Below are 23243 nucleotides of genomic sequence, written 5' to 3'. Positions count from 1 at the left end.
CCGGAAGTAGAGAGAGGACAGTAGGAGAGGGGTGAACGAGAAAAATATAACATGTTGGCTTGCTTGTCACGTGTACAGTGTCATATCAGCAAAAATGATATCATGAGTTAGCACGTCAGTAAAACCACTGCCACATTAATAAAACTACCGATAAAAACCACTCCAGAGAATTATGTGATACAATAATTAAAGTTCAAATGTTATTATCCGGATATTGAGAATAGTTTAGAGAAGTAATTTAAATTTTTTACTAAGTATATTTTACTATCCGTGTTCATCAAGAGATCGTAAGCATCACAAGTTCTCTCAGCCTACCACATCCATTAACAGCTGCTACTACATCAGATCAACATTGCCCCATCCATCCATCCATCCATGCTGGAACAACGGCCCTGTAGATGCAGGTCAACACCAGGAACAGCAGAAACACCCAAAGCTATATGAACAGAGCAGGAGAAGCGACCAAAGTCACTCCACTTTTCCGCGAGAGCATTAACGCAGATTCGGACGCGCGGCGCGAACGCGAAGAAACTATCGTCAGCACGATTGCACGAGGCAGTGCACGCGTGCAGAGAACTTGTGGGCGAACGCACGCGTTTGCTTTTCCTCTCACACGCTCGTGGCTCGTTCCCACCTGTTGTAGCGGACGGGGCAGGTCCGGTTGCGGAAACAAAACACGCAAACAGGAGACGTGCGCCAATAAACTAACAAATCCGATCCCTTCCTTTCTCGCTCCTCCTTCACCCTCTCCCCTGTTCAAGGCTTCCAACCCCACGACCGACTAGCCTCAGCTCAACAGTCATCGTTGCCAGAAGCTGGGCTTGGCCAGAGCGCGTTGTTATGCTCACGCCATCCGCGTTCCGGAACCGCTCGACGCCAGTTCTCATCAATTTTAGGACATGTTTGTTTGAATTTATGTTTTCATCTTTTTTTTAAGATGTGTTTATTGTTTTTTCTGAAAAATTACTATTGGAAGTAAACAGTTGGCTTTTATAATAAAATTTTATTTTTTCAGCACATAACTTCTCAGAAAAATTACTATTAGATAGTTTCTCAACTTCTAATTTAATTTCTCAGAAATATACTTCTAACTTTAAAAAATATTTTTCAGCAAACCTATTTATCATAACTTCTGTTTCTGGCTTCTAAAACAGTCTATCATCGCCGTACCACGGGAAAGAGTCAGCGCAAAAAGAGCCACTTGCACTATTGGCAAAGTGCGATCGCGGGCAGACCGGTTTTGACTTTGGAGAGCCGCTTGCACTATTTGTTTGCTCTGCTGTGGCGAAGGGGGGAGGAAGCAAACGAGTGCGTTCGCGCTTGCTCGCCTCCTCTAGACCCTTGGCTCTTCTCCTGCCACCGCCAGGCCTTAGTCCTGTGCTACTTGCTGCCCGACTCCGATCGGGCTGGTGATTCTTAGCCTTAGCTTCAATCTCCAAGGTCAGTTTCTTGTTTTTTTGTTGTTGTTTCTCGTCCGCCCTTCTTGTGCAACTCTGTTTAAGGACTCTTGGGTTTCTGGTGGCGAGTTCACTTTACTTGTTCTTTTTCCAAAAAACAAAAAAGAAAAAAGAAAAAATTCACTTCAATTGGTTTCGCTTCTTTGGTTAGGATTTCGCTTCAGCTTGCTTGTGTTTTCCTCGGTTACTTGATCTTCTTCTCTTCTGTTCCTTTGTCCATACGCACCTTCGAATTATCAAAGTTTTGTGTTTTCTGTGGAAAAAAATCGAGAGAGATGCTTATGATTCAAATTGAAACTGTCAAGTGTCAAGTAACACTATTTTCGTTCTATACAGTAAGATTAGAATCCGGTAATTCAGTTGGCCAGTCTAAATTTCTAGATGGTGTTACTTTTTTTTAACAATGGAATCCATTTTCACGACCTTCGTTAGAGACAGGGGCGTGCGACTTCATTGGAGGCAGGGTCTGCGAGCCCGGGGGCTCAAACCGCCGACCAGCTCGGTCTCTCCTGTACTTTGCCAGCAGGCTGTGAGCCCGTTCGCTTCTAGATGGCGTTACTGTCAGCGTTAATGCCCTTTTAATCACCTACTGTAGAGTTTAAGAAACATCTAAGCTTGTTTCCTTTTCTGTTGTCAACAAAATATCAGTAGTTGTTTTTTATCGCTCTGGGTCGTATTTTCTCCCGGGCTGTTGGTATGAACAGACCAGTGTTAGGTCAGACAGGTTGTTGAGAATCTGTGGCGACTGACATGCTTTCACACCTTAGACATAAGTGGTACTGTCATCCTGTGAAGAATGAACAAACGCCTCCATTTTTGGGTTCACCAATCATTGGATATTGCTCCTAAGCATTGGTTTCTTTCCATGGTTAGGATGATCTCAGATTGTTAGTAGTTGTACTCTTGCAGGGATGACAATTTGACAAGTGCTGCTCAGTTTCTTGTTCAGACATGGGCAATCTTGGAGGCGTCCTGCAAGCAGTGATCCTGGTTGTTTTGTGCACTTGCTATGTGGATGTTGTAAGGGGAGAAACAACTGACCCTACTGAAGGTAATCTCTTGTTGTCATGTGTTGTGCTTCATCATATTTTTGGTTTCTTTTGTCTGAATTTTGAGTCCGACATTCGGAATTTGCTCTTCCCTGAAAAGAACTGAGATGCTTTACCACCTAGCTGCCCATGGTTCCTGATTGTTTGCTCTTTTTTTCTTGATGAAAATGCCAAGATTCCAAGAGCTCTAAATTGCTGTGGATTTTTTGTTACTCAAGGGCACCCTATTTCGCGTAGATTATGGCCAGTGTTTCTGTTGGCGCATTTGTGGTTATTGAAAATATCTTCAAGAAGTCATTTTCTCATATCGTGCTTTTGGTTAACTGTCCACAGCACTTCTGTGATGTATATGTCATAAAGTACTATATACCCATTATTGTAGCACCGGCATCAGTTACCCGTGAACTAATCAGAGCACTTCACTTGCTGTATGTGATCATGAATGTAGCCACTTCATAATACACATCACATTGTAGTAGATAGTTGGTATAACCAAAGATTTGTTGAGTTCTTTTGGTAAAAAAGTAGAGTGGTCAAGAATTCTATAAACTGCTCCGTAGTAGAGTGATAGTCCTGTACAGAGAATCTCAAGCATGCAAGAACAGTGAAAGCTGGTTTCCTATGTATCATTTCCATTCTGTTATTTTTTTTTTCTTTGCTTGAAGTTCTTTCCATTCCGTTTCTTGATATGCGAGATATTTATTTCAAATAGTAATATTATTCTGCACTAGTCAGATAATCCATTAATCTTTTTAAAACTATAGCTGTCAACTGAATATTGCACCTCTTACATATGCAGTGAATGCTCTCAAGGCTATCAAAGGCAGTTTAATTGATCCTATGAATAACCTTACGAATTGGGGTAGTGGGGATCCATGCACATCACGTTGGAGAGGAATCAAATGTGACAAGATACCAAGCGATTCGTATCTTCATGTAACAGAAATGTATGATAACACTTCCACATTATTAATTACATCCACAATGTTCTTTGTGGCCCTTTTTTGTTGACTATGATGTATTCTTTATTATGTTTATTATGTACTTGTCCAACGAGCACTCTGCTGAAGCAAATAACTACCAAATAAACTACTTGTAAAAAACAATAGTAAAACAGCCGAAAAAATGTAGCTCCCAAGCTAAATCAATATCAATCCATATCAAGTTATAAGGGCTAGTTATCCGAACAGAGGAGACAGACGAATTCAAGGTGTTACAACTACACCTTCTCTGTTGGAGTATAGTTTTTCTAGCAATTTTTTAATTTACTATTACCAATGATACTGAGCTTTTTACTTACTGTTGCGTGCCTAAGTTTGAAACTGTCGAGATAACACGCTTTTCTTAGGGTCATTGTTATGGCATTACTGTAGCACTCTGTTAGCTTTATCTTTTAGTTAGTTATTTGTAAAGATTAGATAGCATTTAGAGATAAGATTAGATCATATTTGTTAGGGATCATTTAGAAGAAAAGATTATATTTATTATCAATTAGAAATAGGATTTGATTTGGTTTGTTAGAGCCGTGACTTGTCTATATAAAGGGGCAGCCGGTACATTCTTGTAATCAAGTAAAAAGAAAAATTAATCTAGTCTCTTCTAATATTCTAAATCTCTTCAATTTATAATGTAATATCTCCCTTAGCGGTCATAGCCGCCCGGCTATCCTCCCGACAGATGCTTATCCCCTAATGATTTAGGATCATAACAGTCATCCTTTAGTGCTTTTTTCGCTATATATCTGTTTATTTTGTATTTCTGTCGTTTTCCATATAACATGTAACATTTAATTTTAATAGTGCATACTTTTGATCCTGTAGCCAGTTGTTTAAGATGAATCTTTCCGGAACTTTGGCACCAGAGGTCGGTCTTCTATCCCAGCTGAAAACATTGTAAGTACTAATTTGACAGACAATTAACATTGCTAAGTGCTAACTAATTGAGAATTTTAAAGGATTTCAGAAATATTGTACCTCACGGCTGTGCTTCATGTTTTACACGGTTAATTATTTTTGCGCAAGGCCCTAAGTTTCTGACTAACAAGAAACTTACAAAAGATACCATAACAAGAAGTCCTGATTTTGTCCAATTTAACTGTTTGTTTTCACGGTTAGAGATCTTTTTTGTCCATTTAAGCTCTTCGAGCTGTTCCATTAGGTACCCAACATATGTTTACTAACTTGTATAATTGTTCTTTTGCAAGGGACTTCATGTGGAATAATTTGACTGGTAACATCCCGAAAGAAGTTGGAAATATCACAGCACTCAAGCTCATGTAAGTTCCTCCTCTCTATTCTCCAACCAAGGATCTTGTACCATTTCTTTAGACATGACAATGCTAACTGTCACTGCCACATTCTTGCAGAACTTTGAATGGTAACCAGCTATCTGGTGCTTTACCTGATGAGATCGGCTATCTCGTGAACTTAAACAGATTACAGATCGACCAAAACAACATATCAGGCCCCATACCTAAATCATTTGCTAACTTAACAAGCGTGAAACATCTGTAAGTGTCGAGTATTTTATTCTTCTGTCCTTCCATGACGATTGTTATTTTTAAGCTTAGTAATGACTCCGGTTCCATGTTTACCTTTAGTCACATGAACAATAACTCATTAAGTGGGCAAATCCCATCTGAGCTGTCCAGATTGCCTGCACTCCTCCATCTGTAAGTGGGCCTCTAATTTTGCTCTGATTTTTTATGTTATGTTAGTTGCAGATGAGTTGTGCAGTTAATTTGGTCTTATACTGTAAACTTGCAGCCTTGTGGACAACAATAATTTATCTGGGCCTCTCCCCCCAACATTAGCGGACACTCCTACTTTGAAAATACTGTAAGTACATTTTATGTACTTCAATGAGACTTCCTTGATGTAGAAATTGCAGCACAACATAATGTCTACCAGTTTTGTTCAGAGATTTTGTACTAGTTTATGGTAGCTTGAAGTTGATTGCTGATCACTTTCTTTCTGAACATCTCAGAAGTTTAAGTAATACTACAAATTTCTTGAGTATGCTTCACTTTCTTTTGTAAATTTGATGGAATATTAAGGAAAACTAATGTGGTTTTAACTTTCTAATGTTATAAACAACTAGCACCAGCATTTCTCTTTAAGAATGTTTCTTTCTTCTGTTTAGATAAGTTTGGCATTTTTGTAATCTAATGACAAACATTTCTCATATCTATATCTATCTACTTATAGTCAGGCTGATAACAATAACTTCAGTGGAAGCTCCATCCCTGCTGAATACAGCAACATACCAACACTTCTAAAGCTGTGAGTGTAACCCTTTTTCCATCATGTTTTCCCTTTCTTATTAGTATTTGAGGTAGATGCAGGCGACAGAAAATTTACTAAGTAAAGATCTATCACAACTGTTTAATGAAAACAGACTTTGTTCAAAATGTATGCACTGATGAGTAAAAAACTTGAAGCAAAAGAAGAATAATATGAGAAAATGTTTGTATGTCCCAAATAGCTTACAATTTAGTTGGGTAGTCGGTATGGTTAGGAATAGCAACTTGTATTAGGATAAGGACTCTAAGTAACCTAACCTATATGTAATGAATAATGACTCTATATTTCTAACACCATCTCAAATGCAAGGTGTATGCAATAGTGTTACATTTGAAAGTAGTGACACTAAGTAATAAATTTAGACTAACATATCAAAAAACTATTTCTTCAAAGCCTTCGTAGAGTGGGGTTTTGTAATCCTGTCGAATCAAGCAAAAGAAGTGCATAGTGAAGCACAAGAGTAGAGTCGTGATGATGACACCAAATAAATACCCTTGTCGAGAATCACAACAAAGCAAAGTCGAGTAGCAAGACAACAAATTGTCACTAGAGCTACGGAAAGACCAAGATGACACAAGAATGCTCTAAACTAAGATAATGAGTAGCGAGACAAAAAAAAATTTGTCATTAAAACTAAAGAAAGATCTCGATAGCTAAGTTACATCAATAACGACGATAAAATAAAATTTGGATGGGGACGCAGCGGAAAACAAAGACTCTAAAACAAGACATACTGATATTACCTAACAGTAGCAATAGCAGCTAAACAAAAGCTAGAACCTAGAAGTATATATCAGGAGATAAAAACTAGCAAGCTGCGACCAGCCCATAAACGAGCAGCAGAGTCCAATCTAATTAGAATCGATAGCACGAAGCCGATGAGCTCAACACAACCACCGCTTCCCATCAGCACTGCTGTCTTCCAGATTCCAGATGGAGAACACTAGATGAAAATAAAGTCATATGTCTAAAACCCCAAATTCCGGCCCTAGCCACGAGCCTCTGCCCGACACGCGGCCCTCATAAGAGAAGATGAGGCCCGTGAAGAGGCAGAAGAGGAGCCACGAGCATAGATGCAGGCTGCGGACGAAGACGAAGCAAAGGCCTGCACCTTGCGACTGGCCAAGAGGAGGTGGTGGCAACAGACGACAAGCCCGCCCTTCAGAAGAGGCGATGAGAGCAGCGGCCAGGCGCGGGGAGGATCCGGGTAGAGCCACTGTGGCGGCGGAGGAGAGCTGCACGGGGGTGGTCAGACGACGGAAGAACAGAACAAGACGGCGACCCCGAGCGGATCCCCTTGCAGGCCGACAGAGCAGAGGTCGGCGACCAGATCTAGGGCGGAGGCAGATGGCGGGGCATGAGATAGCCGGCAGGGCATGAGAGAGCTGGCAAAGGAGCCCGGCGGGAGGGCGAGCCAACGACGACATCTGCAGAGGAGCCCGCGGGCTGGCGAGACCGGCAGCGGGCGGGAGAAGCCGACGACAGACGAGGGGGCCCGGCGACGGACGGATAGGAGAAAACTGCTACGGATCTGGCGTGTCGGCATGGGAGGCGGCCCCAGGGCTCGACGGATTCGGCCGTGCGGGCGGTTGGAGGCGTGTCAGGTCGGAGCCGTCTGGCAGATGCCGCAGGAGGGCACCCCAGCGGGCTGGAAGGCGGAGGGCATCACGGGGCAGGCCGCGGGAGGTTACTTCGTGCGGCATGACGGAGGCAAAGCTGAGCCGACGGGATACGGTAGCGCATCCCGGGGTCGACGGCGCACAAGCGGACAAAGAAGAAGAGAGAGAGAGCCGGAAGATAAAACCTACGAGATGAGAAAGGGATGGGGAGCCGGCAGGAAGGGAAGAGCCGACGGTGAGAATAGATTTAGATCTAGACAAGATGAGTTGCTACATTCTAAAAAGAAAAACCTAAACATACTTATGATATCATATTAGGAATAGCAAATTGTATTTAATACAGAATACACAAGGAGTATAAAGACTCTAGTAATCTAATCTATATGTAATAGATAAGGACTCTATATTCCTAACAAGTATATCGAAGTACAGGGTATCACATAGGAAACCATGAATTTGCTTTGTATGGAACGAAAACTCCTCTCCCCATTGAATCCTCTCTTTTTACAAGATTATATAGTAGCCAAATTAGTTGGATGCAATGGGTCCAATTATCTAGAAATCCTAACATTTCTTACTTTTGTAGGTAATCTTTGTCCCTCATTCTATGGAGATAATCCTCACTGATAAATAAAATAATAATCTACTTAATTATCTTCATTTAAGAAGGACAAGCAGCAAAATCAATCACCATTATGCTTAAACTCGAATCAATATGTGTTGGGTAAATTATCCTTTTCCATGTTAACAGGAGTCTTAGGAACTGCAGTTTGCAAGGAGCTGTTCCCGATTTGAGTGGCATACCTGAATTTGGTTACTTGTAAGTCCAGCCTAAAATGCTCGTTTCCTTTCTAAGTTTTGGACATCTTACAGCCATATATTATCCTTTTACGTCAGCTTGTCACAGCCTTTCCGGAATAGTTATTTTGCCACTATTGTTTTTTAAATTCCTTTGCCCTTTAGTGATTAACTCCATATTCCAATGAGAAGGTTGCTCACTCGATTTGAAATCCAGGATATATGGGCACTAATTCTGGCATGTACTTTCAGGGATCTTAGCTGGAACCAATTGGAAGGATCTATACCAACTAATAGGCTTGCTTCAAATATCACTACGATGTATGTAGCTTTTGACAATCTTTCTAGATTTTTGAAGAACCAAGCTAATTTCAAGTTTTTGGCAGTGATTTGTCGCATAACTTTCTTAATGGAACTATTCCATCAAACTTCTCAGGGCTACCTAATCTTCAGTTCTTGTAAGTACTATTTAACGTATTAGACACTTCTATATACTGCTATTGATAAACAAATGCTTTCCCTGTCAGATAAAAAACATTCATACTTTTCAAGTAAAAGTATGCTGGCCAGCATTATTCTTCGACTTATATTGTTGGATGTATATAAAAATGTTATTTTACAGATCAGTTGAAGGAAACCACATAGACGGTGCTGTTCCATCGACAATTTGGAGTAACATCACTTTTACAGGAAATAAAACCCTTGTTCTGTATGTCATTCTTCGCATGTTTTCTTTGTGAATTTTATTTGAGATATATGTTTATGTAAGGCAATTAAATAATGCAGGGACTTCCAAAATAACTCCCTTGACGCTATTCCAGCTTCATTTGAGCCTCCAGAAGCTGTCACTGTTCTGTACGTTTTCTTTACCATGGAGATATTTCTTCTTTGGTTTACGCACTCATGTATTATATTCAGCTGTATAGTTTGTTGGGGATATGGAGATTTCATTGCCAAAGCCCTGATGAATTGCTAATTAGTAGCCTTACCTGACATCAAATCAATGCTAATGTAGACCTGTATAACGTATATTAAGGTTCTGCAGATCCTAGAATACTGATGAAAACAATTCACCCTTAACTTTTCAATTGAATCTTCTCAATTTCTGACGCAACAAATAAATATTACCATTTTCTGCAGGCTTTATGGAAACCCTGTATGCACGACATCTAATGCAGCTCGAGCAGCTAATCTTTGCCAACCCAGATCTCTAAATGAAGCACCATCTGGACAGGGGCCACAACCTAGTATAATCTGTGCTCCTTGCCCGATGGATAAAAATTATGAATACAATCCATCATCCCCTATACCTTGCTCCTGTGCTGTGCCTCTGGGAGTTGGATTTCGGCTGAAGAGTCCAGGGATATCAGACTTCCATCCCTATAAAGAAGCCTTTGCGATCGACTTAACCTCTCTGCTGGACCTGCTTGTTTATCAACTGTACATTGAACGATACATATGGGAGACCGGCCCAAGGCTGAAAATGCATTTAAAGTTATTCCCAAGTAATACGAGTTTGTTCAATATGTCTGAAGTGGTGCGGCTCAGGCAACTACTTGCTGGATGGCAGATCACTCTATCAGATGTTTTTGGTCCATATGAACTTCTCAACTTCACGCTTGGTTCCTATGCAGATGGTATGCAAAGTTTACATTCCAGCGAAGCATTTCATTCATAGATCTATCATACAAAACTATTGCTCGAAATGCGTCACATTATATCTGTATTTATTTCGCCCAGGCAAAAGACTGTATATGTTTCATGATTATTATTTTTTTCAGAATTTCCAACTGTGGGGTCATCAGGTTTAAAAAAGAGTGCACTAGCTGGGATTTTGGTAGGGACAATTGTTGCTGCCATTGCGGTATCAGTGGTTTCTACAATTTTTATAATGAAAAGGCGCACAAAATGTCGAACAGTTTCAAGGCGGTCATGTAAGTCAAATTTCCTTTTTTTTCCCTTAAAACAAATGAAGATAGATTTCATGTGCTTGTATACACAGAATGTTGCTATCTGATGACTTAGAAGTGCCTTGCTGCTTTAAGATGAAAATGATATCTATTAAGGATTTATTTATAGGAGCATATTTAGTAGGAAGATATTTTTTTACAATTCTATATCTGGGAATTCGGAACTAAGTTGTAAGTCTAGCTTCCATGACCTGATTCAGATTCAGGAGTTCTAAATAGTGAAAAAATATCTAAAATGCTTCAACTCTACAGTACATAAACTTTTAGCCTTGCAGTAGACATTAGATTCAAATCACAGGATCTAAAGATGCATGTCATTTTGCAGTGATTTCAAGGTTTTCTGTCAAGGTTGATGGTGTGAAGTGCTTCACATTTGAAGAAATGGTTGTGGCAACAAGCAATTTTAATATTTCAGCTCAAGTTGGTCAAGGAGGTTATGGAATAGTTTATAAAGGAAATCTAGCTGATGGAACAGCTGTGGCAATCAAGCGTGCACATGAAAGTTCCCTGCAAGGTTCAAACGAGTTCTGCACAGAAATTGAATTGTTGTCAAGATTGCATCATCGTAATTTGGTTTCTCTTGTTGGCTATTGTGATGAAGAGGACGAGCAGGTGTGTCTTCCAATCTTTTGAATTATTTATGTATAAGTATATTGTTGAAATTTTTCCCTGCGGCCCTCTACACATTGCGTAAGAATCAGAGGAAAGCCTTGGTAATTGTCGTAATTGTGTCTGCAGCACCTTTCGCTTATAGAGAATTGCATTTTGCAGATGCTGGTGTATGAGTTCATGCCCAATGGTACCCTAGGTGATCATCTTTCTGGTAAGTGGCAAGTGACACGTTCAATATTCCTAGCTTCCTTTTCTTTTTCCATATGGCCATCATGGACTTTCACATTAAAGATTAACCCTGATCCCGGTCATCTCATGGAATTTGCATTTGGTGTGAATTATCAGTATTGCATGTTTGTACACGAAGCTTTTGGTTTAGCATTAACAAATAAGTGCATAGTTCTTTGAACTTGTCTCGGATCAAGCACCTAATCTTGTTCGACGTTTTCACAGCTAAGACTGAAAGACCTCTGAGCTTTGGTCGGAGGTTGCAGATTGCGCTTGGTTCTGCAAAAGGGATTCTCTATCTACATACCGAGGCAAATCCTCCTATATTTCACCGTGATGTTAAGGCTAGCAACATTCTATTGGACCCCAAATTTGTAGCAAAGGTGGCTGACTTTGGTCTCTCGAGGCTTGCTCCGGTGCCTGATGTCGAAGGGACTTTGCCAGCTCATATCTCCACTGTTGTTAAGGGCACCCCAGTAAGTACTAAATAGCATTACACCTAGCAAAGCAGCAATTCCAGATAACAGGGAACATTTGAACCCACTTATTAACTTATGGTGCAGCAGTTTAGGTGATCATAACTATTCTTTTTGCCTTCCGGCAGGGCTATCTCGATCCAGAATATTTCCTGACTCATAAACTGACAGAAAGAAGCGATGTGTACAGCCTTGGTGTGGTGTTTCTCGAACTATTGACTGGAATGAAACCAATCCAGCATGGTAAAAACATTGTTAGAGAGGTAAATTGTCTCCCACCCCAGTCCTTACTTATTTAATTACCCGTCTACAGATGAAAGACAGAGTGCGAAGTATTGAGCTGTTGAAACTGCAACCTTTTCTTTTACCATTCAGTATTAGTAGAAGCAGTATGCTTGCAGGCTACAGCATTGATAATTAAATTTGCTAGCAGACAGAAGATTCTCCATAATATTGTGTAGGGTCTGAAGAAACTAACTGGTCCCTTTAACCTCATCCAAAAAATCGTGAATATTTCATTCATAGGCCAATAGGCCATGTTAGGTAGCTTCAAGTGTCGTTATGCTCTATACATAATATCTGATATGTTTTTCTCCATTTCTGCGCCTTACACGGAGTTCCTCCATTCATTGTATTGGCTCTAAATAGATGAATCAAAACAAACGATTTGCTCTTGCTGCAGGTAAACACAGCTTACCGATCAGGCGACATCTCCGGGATCATCGACAGCCGAATGTCCTGGTACCCTCCAGAATGTGCCATGAGGTTCCTCTCCCTTGCAATGAAGTGCTGCCGGGACGAGACCGACGAGAGGCCTTACATGGCCGACATCGTCAGAGAACTTGAGACCATCCTTAGCATGCTGCCCGAGGGAGAGGACCTCCTGTCCGAGACCACGGAGACGGGCTCGGGCACGCTGACAAAGTCCATGTCGACCTCCTCGACCACAACCGAGCCCCTCTTCGTGTCATCCCACACTTCCAGCAGTGGTCAGGCCAACAGTGGCATACCGTCCGGGACGGTGGCGCCTAGGTAGCGTTCCCCAGCGTCGGCCACATTGTAGATGCTTTTGTAGACATCTGACAAGTGGCAAAGATTTGTAGCTTTGCAAGTAGTGGTAGTACTGGGGTGGGGTATCCTCCCCTGCAGGTGAGTTCTTGTTCGGTACATCTAGACAGTACCGAAACAAATATGTGTATTAGTATCGGATCGATAGAGATATGGAGATACGTTATTTTTTAAAACCCAATATGCAAATATGTATTACTATTTTTTTAAAACAGTAATAAGTTACTCGTATGTTCTACTTTAAGTCTCCAACTTGTATTTAGTTAGACGTGGCAACTAGCTAATATCTAATAGATCGGCCCACGGCAGCAGTATGGGCTTTCACCATCGTCCTCATGCGCTAGGGTTAGGCAAGCCGGTGAGGAGGCTGCTTCAACGACACCTGCAGCCCCAAACATCATCTTGTAGCCACCACCCTCACAGTATTGCTTGTTGTTGCCGCCTGAACACGATCAATCAATCACCGACGATCAAAAATCTAAAAAATGGGGAGTGAAAGAAAGGAGAAGGAAAAGGAGAGGCGGGGAGGAGGGAAACTCACCACCAGAAGGTGGTGGTGGGTGTCACTATTGGCGCTGCGGGCGTGGTGGCAACGAGCGAGAGGGAGGCGTGAGAGGCAATGTCATTAGGTTATGTTGCTGGGAGATGCGATGGGGATAGACTGTGCTGAGCCGTATCCTAAATGTATCCCATAAGTATTCAAGGAGCATTAAAAATTTCAATATTTACTTTTATTCGGATACTCGGCAGATATGTATCCATCGAGTATCCGACACGTATTGGTATCGAATATAATATCTAATACAGATACATGGGTATTTGGAAGTATCGATGTTTCAGAGCTGTACATTAGTGGGTGTTGTTGTGAAGTGCTGCGGGGATCATGATGTGATATAATAGTGACACTACTGCAATGCCCGAGTGTTGCAATGGATCTTATGATGCTAAAACAATACATAGAGCAATAGTGCTCTACGATACCTAAGATCCAACATTAGGACAATTCTATGACTCTTGATTTCTTGTCTAACATGAATATAAAAAAACAGCATCTTCGTAATAATATCTTACAGATATTTATGTATAAGAATATGTCTGTATATAATGTTCTTAGTGACTGAAAAGTGGAGTTTTTTTTTGTAAAATATCTCTCACCGGACAGCTCCATGTAGAACCTACAGCGCGGGCAGCACTTGCCCTCCCGGGTGGCCTCCAGCAGCAGCAGGTCCTCCCGGACGCGCTCCCCCTCGCCGTCCTAAGCATTATAGTTTGTTACTTGATGCAAGAGGCAAATGGCAAGAGTAACCTAGTTTGGGCAAGCATAATGGCACATCCTATGTAATAGGGTAAATCATGCACGTATAAGCTCTAGATAGCAGACGATTGCAATCACTAAGATCCAAGCCACCTAAATCCAATGGAAGAACTGAACACATAGCAGTGTAGCTTAGAGAAATACAATGGAAGAATTGAGGAAACATATTCAGATTTGCGAAGCACAAGAAATTTTGTTTTGATACCTTCAAACCACTGTAATTACTCGAATGGGAGGCACAAACGCGTCCGATGAGCTCCTAGGTGGCACCACTGCAAGACAGGGAAAAGGTGGGACAGCAAAAGATGACAGAATGGTGCGAAAGGGCAAGGTTAAGCGATGAGGATGGCAAGCGTCTTGGGCTACCGCGGCGTGGATGGAGCGGACGAAGGCCGCCGGCAGTGGAGATATAGGCGGGGGTTTCGCCAACTTCTGCATAAAGTTGAAATCTTCAATAGAAACTAGGCGGATTAGCGAGCATACGCCGCGCCTATTTTTTTACACAGAACATGATAAAAGAAGACTAAGAAAATTATGTTCACCAATTTTGGGCACTCAATATTTATTTATGAATTTACTAATATTTAATATATTCATTTAATTATAGGGAAAACAATATTATTTTTATGTATGCACATAATTTTAATATGTAGACGATAGTAATACGAACCTAACAAAATTTATTTCATATTTTTTTTGAGTTTTAGATATTTTTCTGTGCATTTGAATTATTTCAACCGATTTATCAATATAACTATTATACCTTTCACTATTTTCTGGAATTTCCAAAAAAATATATTATACGTGTAAATATATGAATACGTATATACATGCATACACGTATATGTACATATATATATATATATATATATATATATATATATATATATATATATATATATATATATATATATATATATGTATCCATATATATACATACGTAGGACCATATGAACAGTAGCATCAGATTGGGTGTAATATATATATATATATATAGTTTGTACTCCTGTAAGTACATACTCACTACTATAATATACTATATAAATAAACTGAATATACTCATTTATCATTATAATTATACTTATATATTTATTCTAAGATACTCTACTGTGAGCTATATGAAAAATTGAAAAGAAGTACTATCAATTCTAATAGATTTTAATAATACCTTTATATTTGTACATAAAATATAATATACTCAAAAGATATATGCAAATCACTTTAAAAAAATATACATACCACTTAAATAATCTTATATACTCACATACCATGTATACATCATTTATTACATGAGATATTCCTTATGTTACTGGACCTCTCTCATTGGTTTTTTCATGTGATGGTATTTGCATTTGCAGTCTTAAGAAACTGGAGCAATCAAGTGTTATGGAATATGTCTTGATTACCTGCAGTTCTGTGGTACGGTCCAATTAACATAATGCTTATCTTGGCGGGGCAGCGCCATGAACCTCCTTCAGTCGCGGAGCACGGCGTTGAGGTCATTGATCTTCCGCTTCAGCCCTGATGCAACAGTCGGCGTGCATGGTGCAGACCCTGCTCATGTTCCGGCTGGGCTCGCAAAGGCCGCCGAAGAGCTCGGTGCTGAGGAACCTGATCCTGACGCCGAGCTCGGCGAGGTACGGGTCGTGCTTGATGAAGTTGAGCACGGCCTGGTCGTGCTTGATGAAGTAGAGCACGTCCTGGTCGTGGAACCCAGGTGCTTCTCCCGCGCCGCGTACTAGAACTTGTAGAACTCGATCGTCTCCGTGTTGGACCGCACGTACGTGAACCCGCAGGTGGCGAGGTGGGTTGGGCTCATGCTACAGTAATCAACGGGAAGATAAGTTGGGCCGGATGCTACAGTTTTAAGGAAGTGGGCTGGGTTGTTTTTGTTGGTTGGTTGGTGTTAAGCTTTAAGATGTAGAATACTACTTTACACCATATATATTTCGATGCGAATTACATATAAAAATTAAAAATAAGTCTATCAATTTTAATAGATTTTGATAATATCTTTATATTTATATATAAAATGTAATATACTAAAAATATATATACAAACTATAAAAAATTATACATACTATTTGGATGATTTTATATACTTACATGCACCATATATATACTATTTATCATATGAGATATTTTCTATATTATGAAATACGTATATAAGAGTACATACTCTCAGAGTACCAAATATATTTCATATATATATATATTATGAAATATGTCTTGATTACCTGCGGTTCTGTGGTACGGTCCAATTAACAGAATGCTTATCTTGGCGGGGCAGCGCCATGAACCTCCTCCAGTCGCAGAGCATGGCGTTGAGGTCACTGATCTTCCGCTTCAGCCCCGATGCAGCAGTTGGCGTGCATGGTGCAGACCCTGCTCATGTTCCGGCTGGGCTCGCAGAGGCCACCGAAGAGCTCGGTGCTAAGGAACCTGATCCTGACGCCGAGCTCGGCGAGGTACGGGTCACGCTTTATGAAGTTAAGCACGGCTTGGTCGTGGAACCCCGGGTGCTTCTCCCGCGCCGCGTACTAGAAATTGTAGAACTCGATCGTCTCCATGTTGGACCGCACGTACGTGAACCCGCTGTTGGGGTTGTTGCGCAGGTCGTCCGGGTCGCCGGTGAAGTGGTCGCGCGTGATTTGGAAGTCCCCATCCGGGTAGAAGTGCGACAACGAGTTTCTGAACCACACAATATCCGTGTCCTGAAATGCTCAGAATTCAGAATGATATCACGTGAATAATCCTTGTTGTGAGCTCTACCGCAATCGGCAATTTCTTCTTCTGCCCGACGAGTCTAGGAGCCGTCCGGTAGTGGAGCGGTCGGCGGTGTCCACCACCATCAGAACTGGAGGCACCAGCACCTCTGGTTCCGCCTCTTCAAGCGGTCAGGCTCTGCGCGCGGTGCACCACCGCTTGAACACGTCGGAGGGGAGCGCCCCACGGCAGAGCTCTGTGTCAAGCGCGGACGTGCAGGACATATCGGGGCACCGCACCAGGCCATCGGTTGGGGTGATATCGAGGCACGATGGGGAGGGGTTAGGTATGGGAATGCGCGCATGGAAGTGGCGGCGTGGACCAGGGCGAGCGGTTAGGGAAGGATGACAAACGAATAAGACGGTATGGTTTTTAGTTTGTGGTTTTTTTTTCCCGGATTTTAGCGTGAGAGGGGAAGGTGGGATGGGGGCATGATACAGAATGTAGAGATTAGTTTTTTTAGGGTTTTTATTAGGTGGGATTAGGGAAGGGAGGTGGGAGCGGCAAGCTGATGGGGACGGATATGCTACGCTAGTATAAATCAAAATTTATCTACTAGAGGATCCTTATCGCCGATCAGCACCGCAGCAACGGCAGTAGTGCTTCCACGATATCCACACGTATAGGAATAAAACGTCATATGCCAGAGTGCTAGCACCACAACCGGTTAGGGTTTCATAGGGAGTTCAGAAAAAGATGACGGTCAGAGTTTTTGGTGGTCCAATCTATTCGCCTATGGCCCCTGCCTTCTCTTATATAGAGCACGCTAATAGAACTTTAATCACATTAAAACCTACTATGACTCTAAACACTAATGAACCTTTAATCATATTAAATCTCACTCACATATCCAATCTGCATATGTGATCGTCTCTAGGGTATATCACCAACACAAGTATGATCAATTCTAGAGTTTAGGGGCAAGCAAGATCAACTTCTGCTTTATATAGTAGAGAATAGTGAAAAATACACATGCGAAGTATATACTCCCGACGTAATTCATCAGTTACTTACATTGGAACGAAACTCCTGTGTTGATCTCGTTGCGACATATGATCAAACAACTTCCGAGCATGGCCCACCGTCCAGGCCACCGTGGTCGCGGCGTGCGGTGTCATCCCATCCCATGGTCACACCTCACGCGATAAAAATGACCCACGATTGTTTTTAGGCAAACGAGTCCGTTAGGGCAAGGGGTGGAGCTCGTGCCCGTGCAGCAGAAGGCGGAAACGCGAAAGGACTTGCTGGTTTGCGCATGCGGGGTGGGGTTGGCGGTGGCGGCGGCGGTCTGCCGGATTGGTAGGGGGTGAGGGGGATGTGTGCGTGTGGCATCGAAGGCTGCATGACGCAGTCGTGTGGAGACGAGATTGCGTGAATCGGAAGGCTGGCGTGGCGTGTTTCTGTGTTTTCTAGTCACGTGCGACCAACTCTGCCATTTTGGCCGAGAATTATTTTTGTTTTTATATTTAAAAAATAAAAAATACAAAAATAAGTGTTCGTTTGAAAAAGGGCGATATGCACCTATTGTTCTCTTAGAATGTATTTGGTGAGAGGGCAATGTTAAATGAGATAAGATTATCTCTGTTTTTGAAGATGAGATGATCCAATTTTTTGTTTGGTTGGATGAATAAGATAAATCAGTTTTCTGTTTAGTTGGTTGAATTATAGTGGATAGGATGAGCCAATTTCTAGTTTAGTTTGATGGATTAGATGAGCTGAGTTGGTTATGATGATCATTTGGTGAACTTACCTCTTAATTGTTGGTTTTGTGCATGTTTGAAATTATTTGAATTCAAATTGAATTAAAAAGATAGTATCATATGAAATTATAAAAATACATATAAATAGAGCATTACAAAGGAACTCATTTTTTTATCAAATAACCTAAGGTTATAAATATTTTTATAAATTAGTACATCACATGAGAAGAATATTAGTGAATTTCCCTAGATTTTTAGGAATTTATTTGAGGTATTAAAATTTGCTAGAATTTATAAAAGTAGGATTATTTGGAGAGTTTTAATTAAATATTGGCACCGCTTTTTGGATCATACCAATTAAAAAGGGTTGTTAGTGAAATATAGTTTAATCATAAAATCATTTAGAATTTTTAAACTACTCTTATACTCTAAATAAAATTAAAAGTTAAATAAAAAATATGAACACACGTACAAACAACAGGTAGCTAGCTAGCTTTCTTCTATCGCATCACGAGCAGGCCACGTGGATGGCTTCTTCACACTCTTTTTCTAGGCCCGGTCCATCCAACATCTTCATAGAATATTCACCAAACAACTGAACGAGCTAAAAACAGAGATGATTCTATCTCATTCAGGTTTGATCCCTTCAATCAAACACTGTCTGAAGCGGCGACAGGTTTAAAGAAATAAACATGTCATCATTCTAACCGGCGACACATTAAAAAAATTAAAATACAACGTTTCAATACTTTCAAAATTCAAAATATTATCAAAATAATCATAAAAAATACTGAAAAAAGTCAACTCCTAATACGATATGTACTATGAGAAATAAAAAAGACAAATTTCATTGTACATCATATTTTTGTCTGTTCTTTTTTTTTGAGTTATATCATAGTATCCTCTACACCACTAAAAATTTTAGAATTTTTTTTACGATAATTTCGATAGTATTTTGAATGTTAAGGGTAAGAGAACAAATTAATTATTTTATTTTAAAACCTGCCCCCTTCCAAAGGGCAATAAGCGTCTATTTTTATAATTTTTTTTCATAGGATGTTTATTTTTGCATTTTTTGATTTTTAAATATAAAAACAAAAAATCTTCTAGTCGACGAGCGACCAATCAGTTAATTCACTGCTATGGTAGCTTCCGGCTCGACCAGTGAGTAGGGTTGGCAATGGATCGGATCGAGTCCGGATGGAGCAAATTCATGCCTGACCTGAAACCTGTCAACTCTAACCCAACTTGAACCTAAATTAGCAAACGAGTGAAAATTATAACTCGAACCTGAACTTATCGGGTTCAGTTCAGCGGTGCGATGGCTATCAATCGGCTAGGCACGTGGTGGCGACCAAGCGATTGCTGTCGAGTGGCGATGGCGGAGGCCGAGAGATGGCAGCCAGACAAACGATAGTCGTGGGGCGACGGTGGCCGAGAGATAGCGGCCAAGAGACAACGGTCGAGCAGGTGATAGTTGCGGGGCAACGGCTGCTGGGAGATGTAGAACAAGCGGGTGACGGCTACGAGGCGGCGGCGGACGGCAGCTGGGCGGGCGATGGCTGTGGGGCGGCGGCGACTAAGAGCTGTGGGACGACGGCGACAAGGCTAGCGACGACAGCAGGGTGAGGATGGCCAAGCGAGCGACAACGTGGGGAGATGACAATAGCGGGGTGGGGATGGCCAGGCGAGCGGCGATAGCGGGGAGGCGATGGACAGATGACGGCGAGGTGCTATATGATGCGGTGGGAACTAGGGATGCTATGGGAATAAGGTGACGTGGGCTGGGCTAGAAAGAGTTGGGCTAGGCTAGATGGGTTGGGTTGTATCGTATGGTTCTATCTAACATTTTGGACGATCCGTGAACCTCTACAGGCAAAATTTAAAACCCGAGTCTAATCCAATCCATTTTGAGTACTGACCTGTTAAACCTATTGACGAAAAATGTGGATCCGAACCCAGACCAGAGTCTAATTGTCAGTCTACCTGTGAGTGCAGTGGAGTCCGTGGGCACGTTGGCGTTGCGGAAACATGGGAGGTCGCACGCCCGCGGAAAAATCAGCTTAAGCGAACGGTGAGCGGCACGCGACCGCGGACGGGTCGCCAGTGAGACTGACGTGCGGGTGGCGGGCCTGCTGGCTGCCTGAGTCTGCAGTCTGCAACATGGGAGGCTGCGGCCCGTCAGCACAACTAGCGTGTCAAAGCAAAAGGCTGCGGCCGGAAATGCCAATTCCTCCCGATCTCTTTTCCTGCCAGAGTGCTGGATCTGGACCATCCAGCGGACAGTATGTCCACATTTTTTTTAATAAAGTAATTTATTTATTTCGACTTCTATATAAGACATGCACTCAACTATTAATTATTACAAATTCCAGCCGTAGGCTACAAAGTAATTGCCAATAAATAGCAAAAGTTCATAAAACAAACATGATGGAAATAAATTCGCACAAAGCTTATTAGTAAGCATAACCAGTTTTTAACGAATATCTATATGACAATTGTCTTCGGAGTGTGGCATGCCTATCTCGTCGTTTTCCTTGTTGTCTCCTTTTGTAGCAAGGAACAGAAGAGAATCCAATGAGTTTCCCTAAATGACCTGCATAAAAGAATTTGGCTATACCTTTCCTACTCAACAGTATAGCACAACATAAAACATTTGTCCAACCAGAACTGGAGGTCTCAATGTTGAGTCTATATTCCGTAGCCAATCTCCAAACAAACGTGCTACATTGTTTAGTGGTTGTAAACCCAATGCAATCTGAACCGATCACCAAATAAATTTAGCAAAATAGCATTTAAAAAAACAAGTGTTGCATAGTCCCATTGTTGTTAAAAAAACATCGATCACTACCATGCCATCTATGTTTAGCTAAGATGTCTTTTGTTAGAATAACCCATCTGTTCAAATACCAAAAATATATCTTTTATCTTTAGAGGGGCTTGAGTTTCCAAAGGAATCGACTTGTCTGAACGATGTCATGATTGAGCAAAGCTTTATACATAGATTGAGCAGTAAATATGCCGACTTTATGTAGACAATATCTAAAGGTGTCACTTTGGCCAGTAAGTTACACTAATGCAACTTCAGAAACCAGTTCATTCTGTTGAGTCAATTTGTCCCCCACTGGTTTGGGCCCGCTCCGTGTGAGAGGGAAGAGGCACGTGCCGACGCCGCCGTTGAGGATGATGGAGGCTGCCGTGTCCGAGCTGACATCCCTCCGCACCTCCACCGCCTGGGCACTCGTGTCCACCGGCTCCACTGGCACGAATACCAACCAAAACCATGATCCACCCACCCTAGCACGCCGTGGCACGACGACAAATCAGGCTACCCCCCACCACCATCAGTAGGGACGCACAGGTCCAACCCCGATCACGCACGCACACGGACCTAGCAGTGAGACGAAGCGACAATGCACGAGTGGGAGTGTGTGACCGATGGACCTTGGTCCCCCAACGAAGGAGGGTGTGACGAACCGACGGCAGATCCAGGGAGAGGGAGGCCAGGGCAACGCATCCATCGGGTGGGGCGTGCGTGGGGTTCCAGAGGCGGTGGCGGAGGGCTCAGGTCGAAGGGTGAGTGCGGTGGGGACGTCGTAGGGGGGAGGGAGAGGGGCGGAGGCATGCGGTGAGGCCAAGGCAAAAGCAGTGGTGGGACCCTGTACCCATCTCCATTGTCGTTGTGGTGAGAATGGGGGCAGGGGGAGGGCGCTGTGCAGGGGGTGGAGAAGCTGGGGGCGGGGCTGCGCGATGATCTGGGCAGGAGGGTAAGGAACAATGATTGTGTCTGGGTTTTTTTCTGTTTGGGTGGTTCTGATGGTTTTTCGTCTGTATTTTTGGGTTTTTTATTAGGTGGAGTGGGCGAAGGAGGGGGGAGGGAAGATGCATGATCAACTCCTGCTTTATATAGTAGAGATGTCAATTGTTGCCACATCACATCTTCATTGATAAGCTTAAAGAGCCATTTGCTGACTAAACATTTGGTCCGTACATCAAGATCTTGGATTCCCAAGGCTCATTGATCTTAGGTCTACATAAGATCCCACATTTGATTAGTCTATACCTTTTCTTTTGTTTATCACTTTGCCCAAAAAAATCTAGATCTACAGTTGTCCAACTTTTTTAGTATTCCTCTAGGGACTTTAAAAAAGACAACATATACATAACTAGATTACTTAGCACAAAGTTAATTAGAATTAAATGTCCCCCCAACGGAAAATTGTTTCCCTTTCCAACTACTCATCTTATTTTGGAAGCATTCCTCAATGGTTTTCCAATCTTTGTTGCTTATCTTTTTGGGATGCATAGGGATTATGACATATCTAAAGGTGTAAGTCCCTATCTGGCAATCAAATATTTATAAGTATTATCCCTCAAAAACTTTAGCCTCTCCATAACACAATAATTTATTTTTATGAAAATTGATCTTCAAGCCCAACATTCGCTCAAATGCACAAAACAATAGCTTCATATTCTTAGCTTGCTCTATATTATGTTCCATAAAAAGAATAGTGTCATCTATATATTATAATATAGAGAGTAAGTGTCTCCTAAATGAGGTACAATCCCCTGAATTTAACCATCCACCTTCGCTTTATCAATGAAAATAGCTAGCATGTCATATCGGATAGAATAGGTGATAAATAATCCCCTGTCTTAGCCCCTTCATGGTTTGAAAATACCTCTCAATATCATCATTAACTTTTATACCTTCACTCCTTGTTACAAGTTGTTCAACACACGTACACCATGTTGGAGAAAACCTATTCTTTCCACCTCTTCTTCTGAGTGTTTGTTGTAAGAAAGGTTATTTAAACTTGTCTTACGTCTTCTCAAAATCTACTTTGAGGATTACTCAATTTATCTTCTATGTAATTTATGGA

At 41.7% G+C, this 23243-nt stretch overlaps 1 protein-coding gene across 3 annotated transcripts; it reads left to right on the top strand.

Annotated features, from left to right (window-relative positions):
- The first annotated feature begins 1088 nt into the window (after nucleotides 1–1088).
- On the top strand, nucleotides 1089–12804 carry LOC133923225 (probable LRR receptor-like serine/threonine-protein kinase At1g06840). 3 transcript variants are annotated; one of them, XM_062368654.1, is made up of 21 exons: nucleotides 1089–1440; nucleotides 2407–2508; nucleotides 3306–3453; nucleotides 4327–4398; nucleotides 4710–4781; nucleotides 4872–5015; nucleotides 5106–5177; nucleotides 5272–5343; nucleotides 5713–5787; nucleotides 8179–8247; nucleotides 8478–8546; nucleotides 8612–8683; nucleotides 8848–8934; nucleotides 9012–9080; nucleotides 9366–9862; nucleotides 10007–10159; nucleotides 10521–10807; nucleotides 10967–11018; nucleotides 11261–11511; nucleotides 11640–11774; nucleotides 12194–12804. In XM_062368654.1, the coding sequence occupies exons 2-21, from the start codon at nucleotides 2409–2411 to the stop codon at nucleotides 12545–12547; spliced, it is 2850 nt and encodes a 949-aa protein (XP_062224638.1). In that variant the 5' UTR covers nucleotides 1089–1440; nucleotides 2407–2408; the 3' UTR covers nucleotides 12548–12804. The 3 variants fall into 3 exon arrangements, with proteins under 3 accessions (XP_062224638.1, XP_062224633.1, XP_062224642.1); XM_062368649.1 differs by having other exon boundaries at nucleotides 1090–1440; nucleotides 2367–2508; XM_062368658.1 differs by lacking the exons at nucleotides 1089–1440; nucleotides 2407–2508 and having other exon boundaries at nucleotides 3313–3453; nucleotides 4331–4398.
- Nucleotides 12805–23243: the final 10439 nt, after the last annotated feature.

The sequence above is a fragment of the Phragmites australis genome, chromosome 1, assembly GCF_958298935.1.
Source record: "Phragmites australis chromosome 1, lpPhrAust1.1, whole genome shotgun sequence".
Classification (NCBI taxonomy): domain Eukaryota; kingdom Viridiplantae; phylum Streptophyta; class Magnoliopsida; order Poales; family Poaceae; genus Phragmites; species Phragmites australis.
Note: the sequence above shows the minus strand (reverse complement) of the source record. Positions and strands in the feature narration are given on the sequence as shown.

What these genes read in the sequence shown, in the direction of transcription:
- LOC133923225 (XM_062368654.1), top strand. Translation starts at nt 2,409, where the DNA reads ATGGGCAATCTTGGAGGCGTCCTGCAAGCAGTGATCCTGGTTGTTTTG. An exon ending in ACTCCTACTTTGAAAATACT is followed by an intron (nt 5,344 to 5,712) that starts GTAAGTACATTT and finishes ATCTACTTATAG; the next exon opens with TCAGGCTGATAACAATAACT. An exon ending in CTGTTGTTAAGGGCACCCCA is followed by an intron (nt 11,512 to 11,639) that starts GTAAGTACTAAA and finishes GCCTTCCGGCAG; the next exon opens with GGCTATCTCGATCCAGAATA.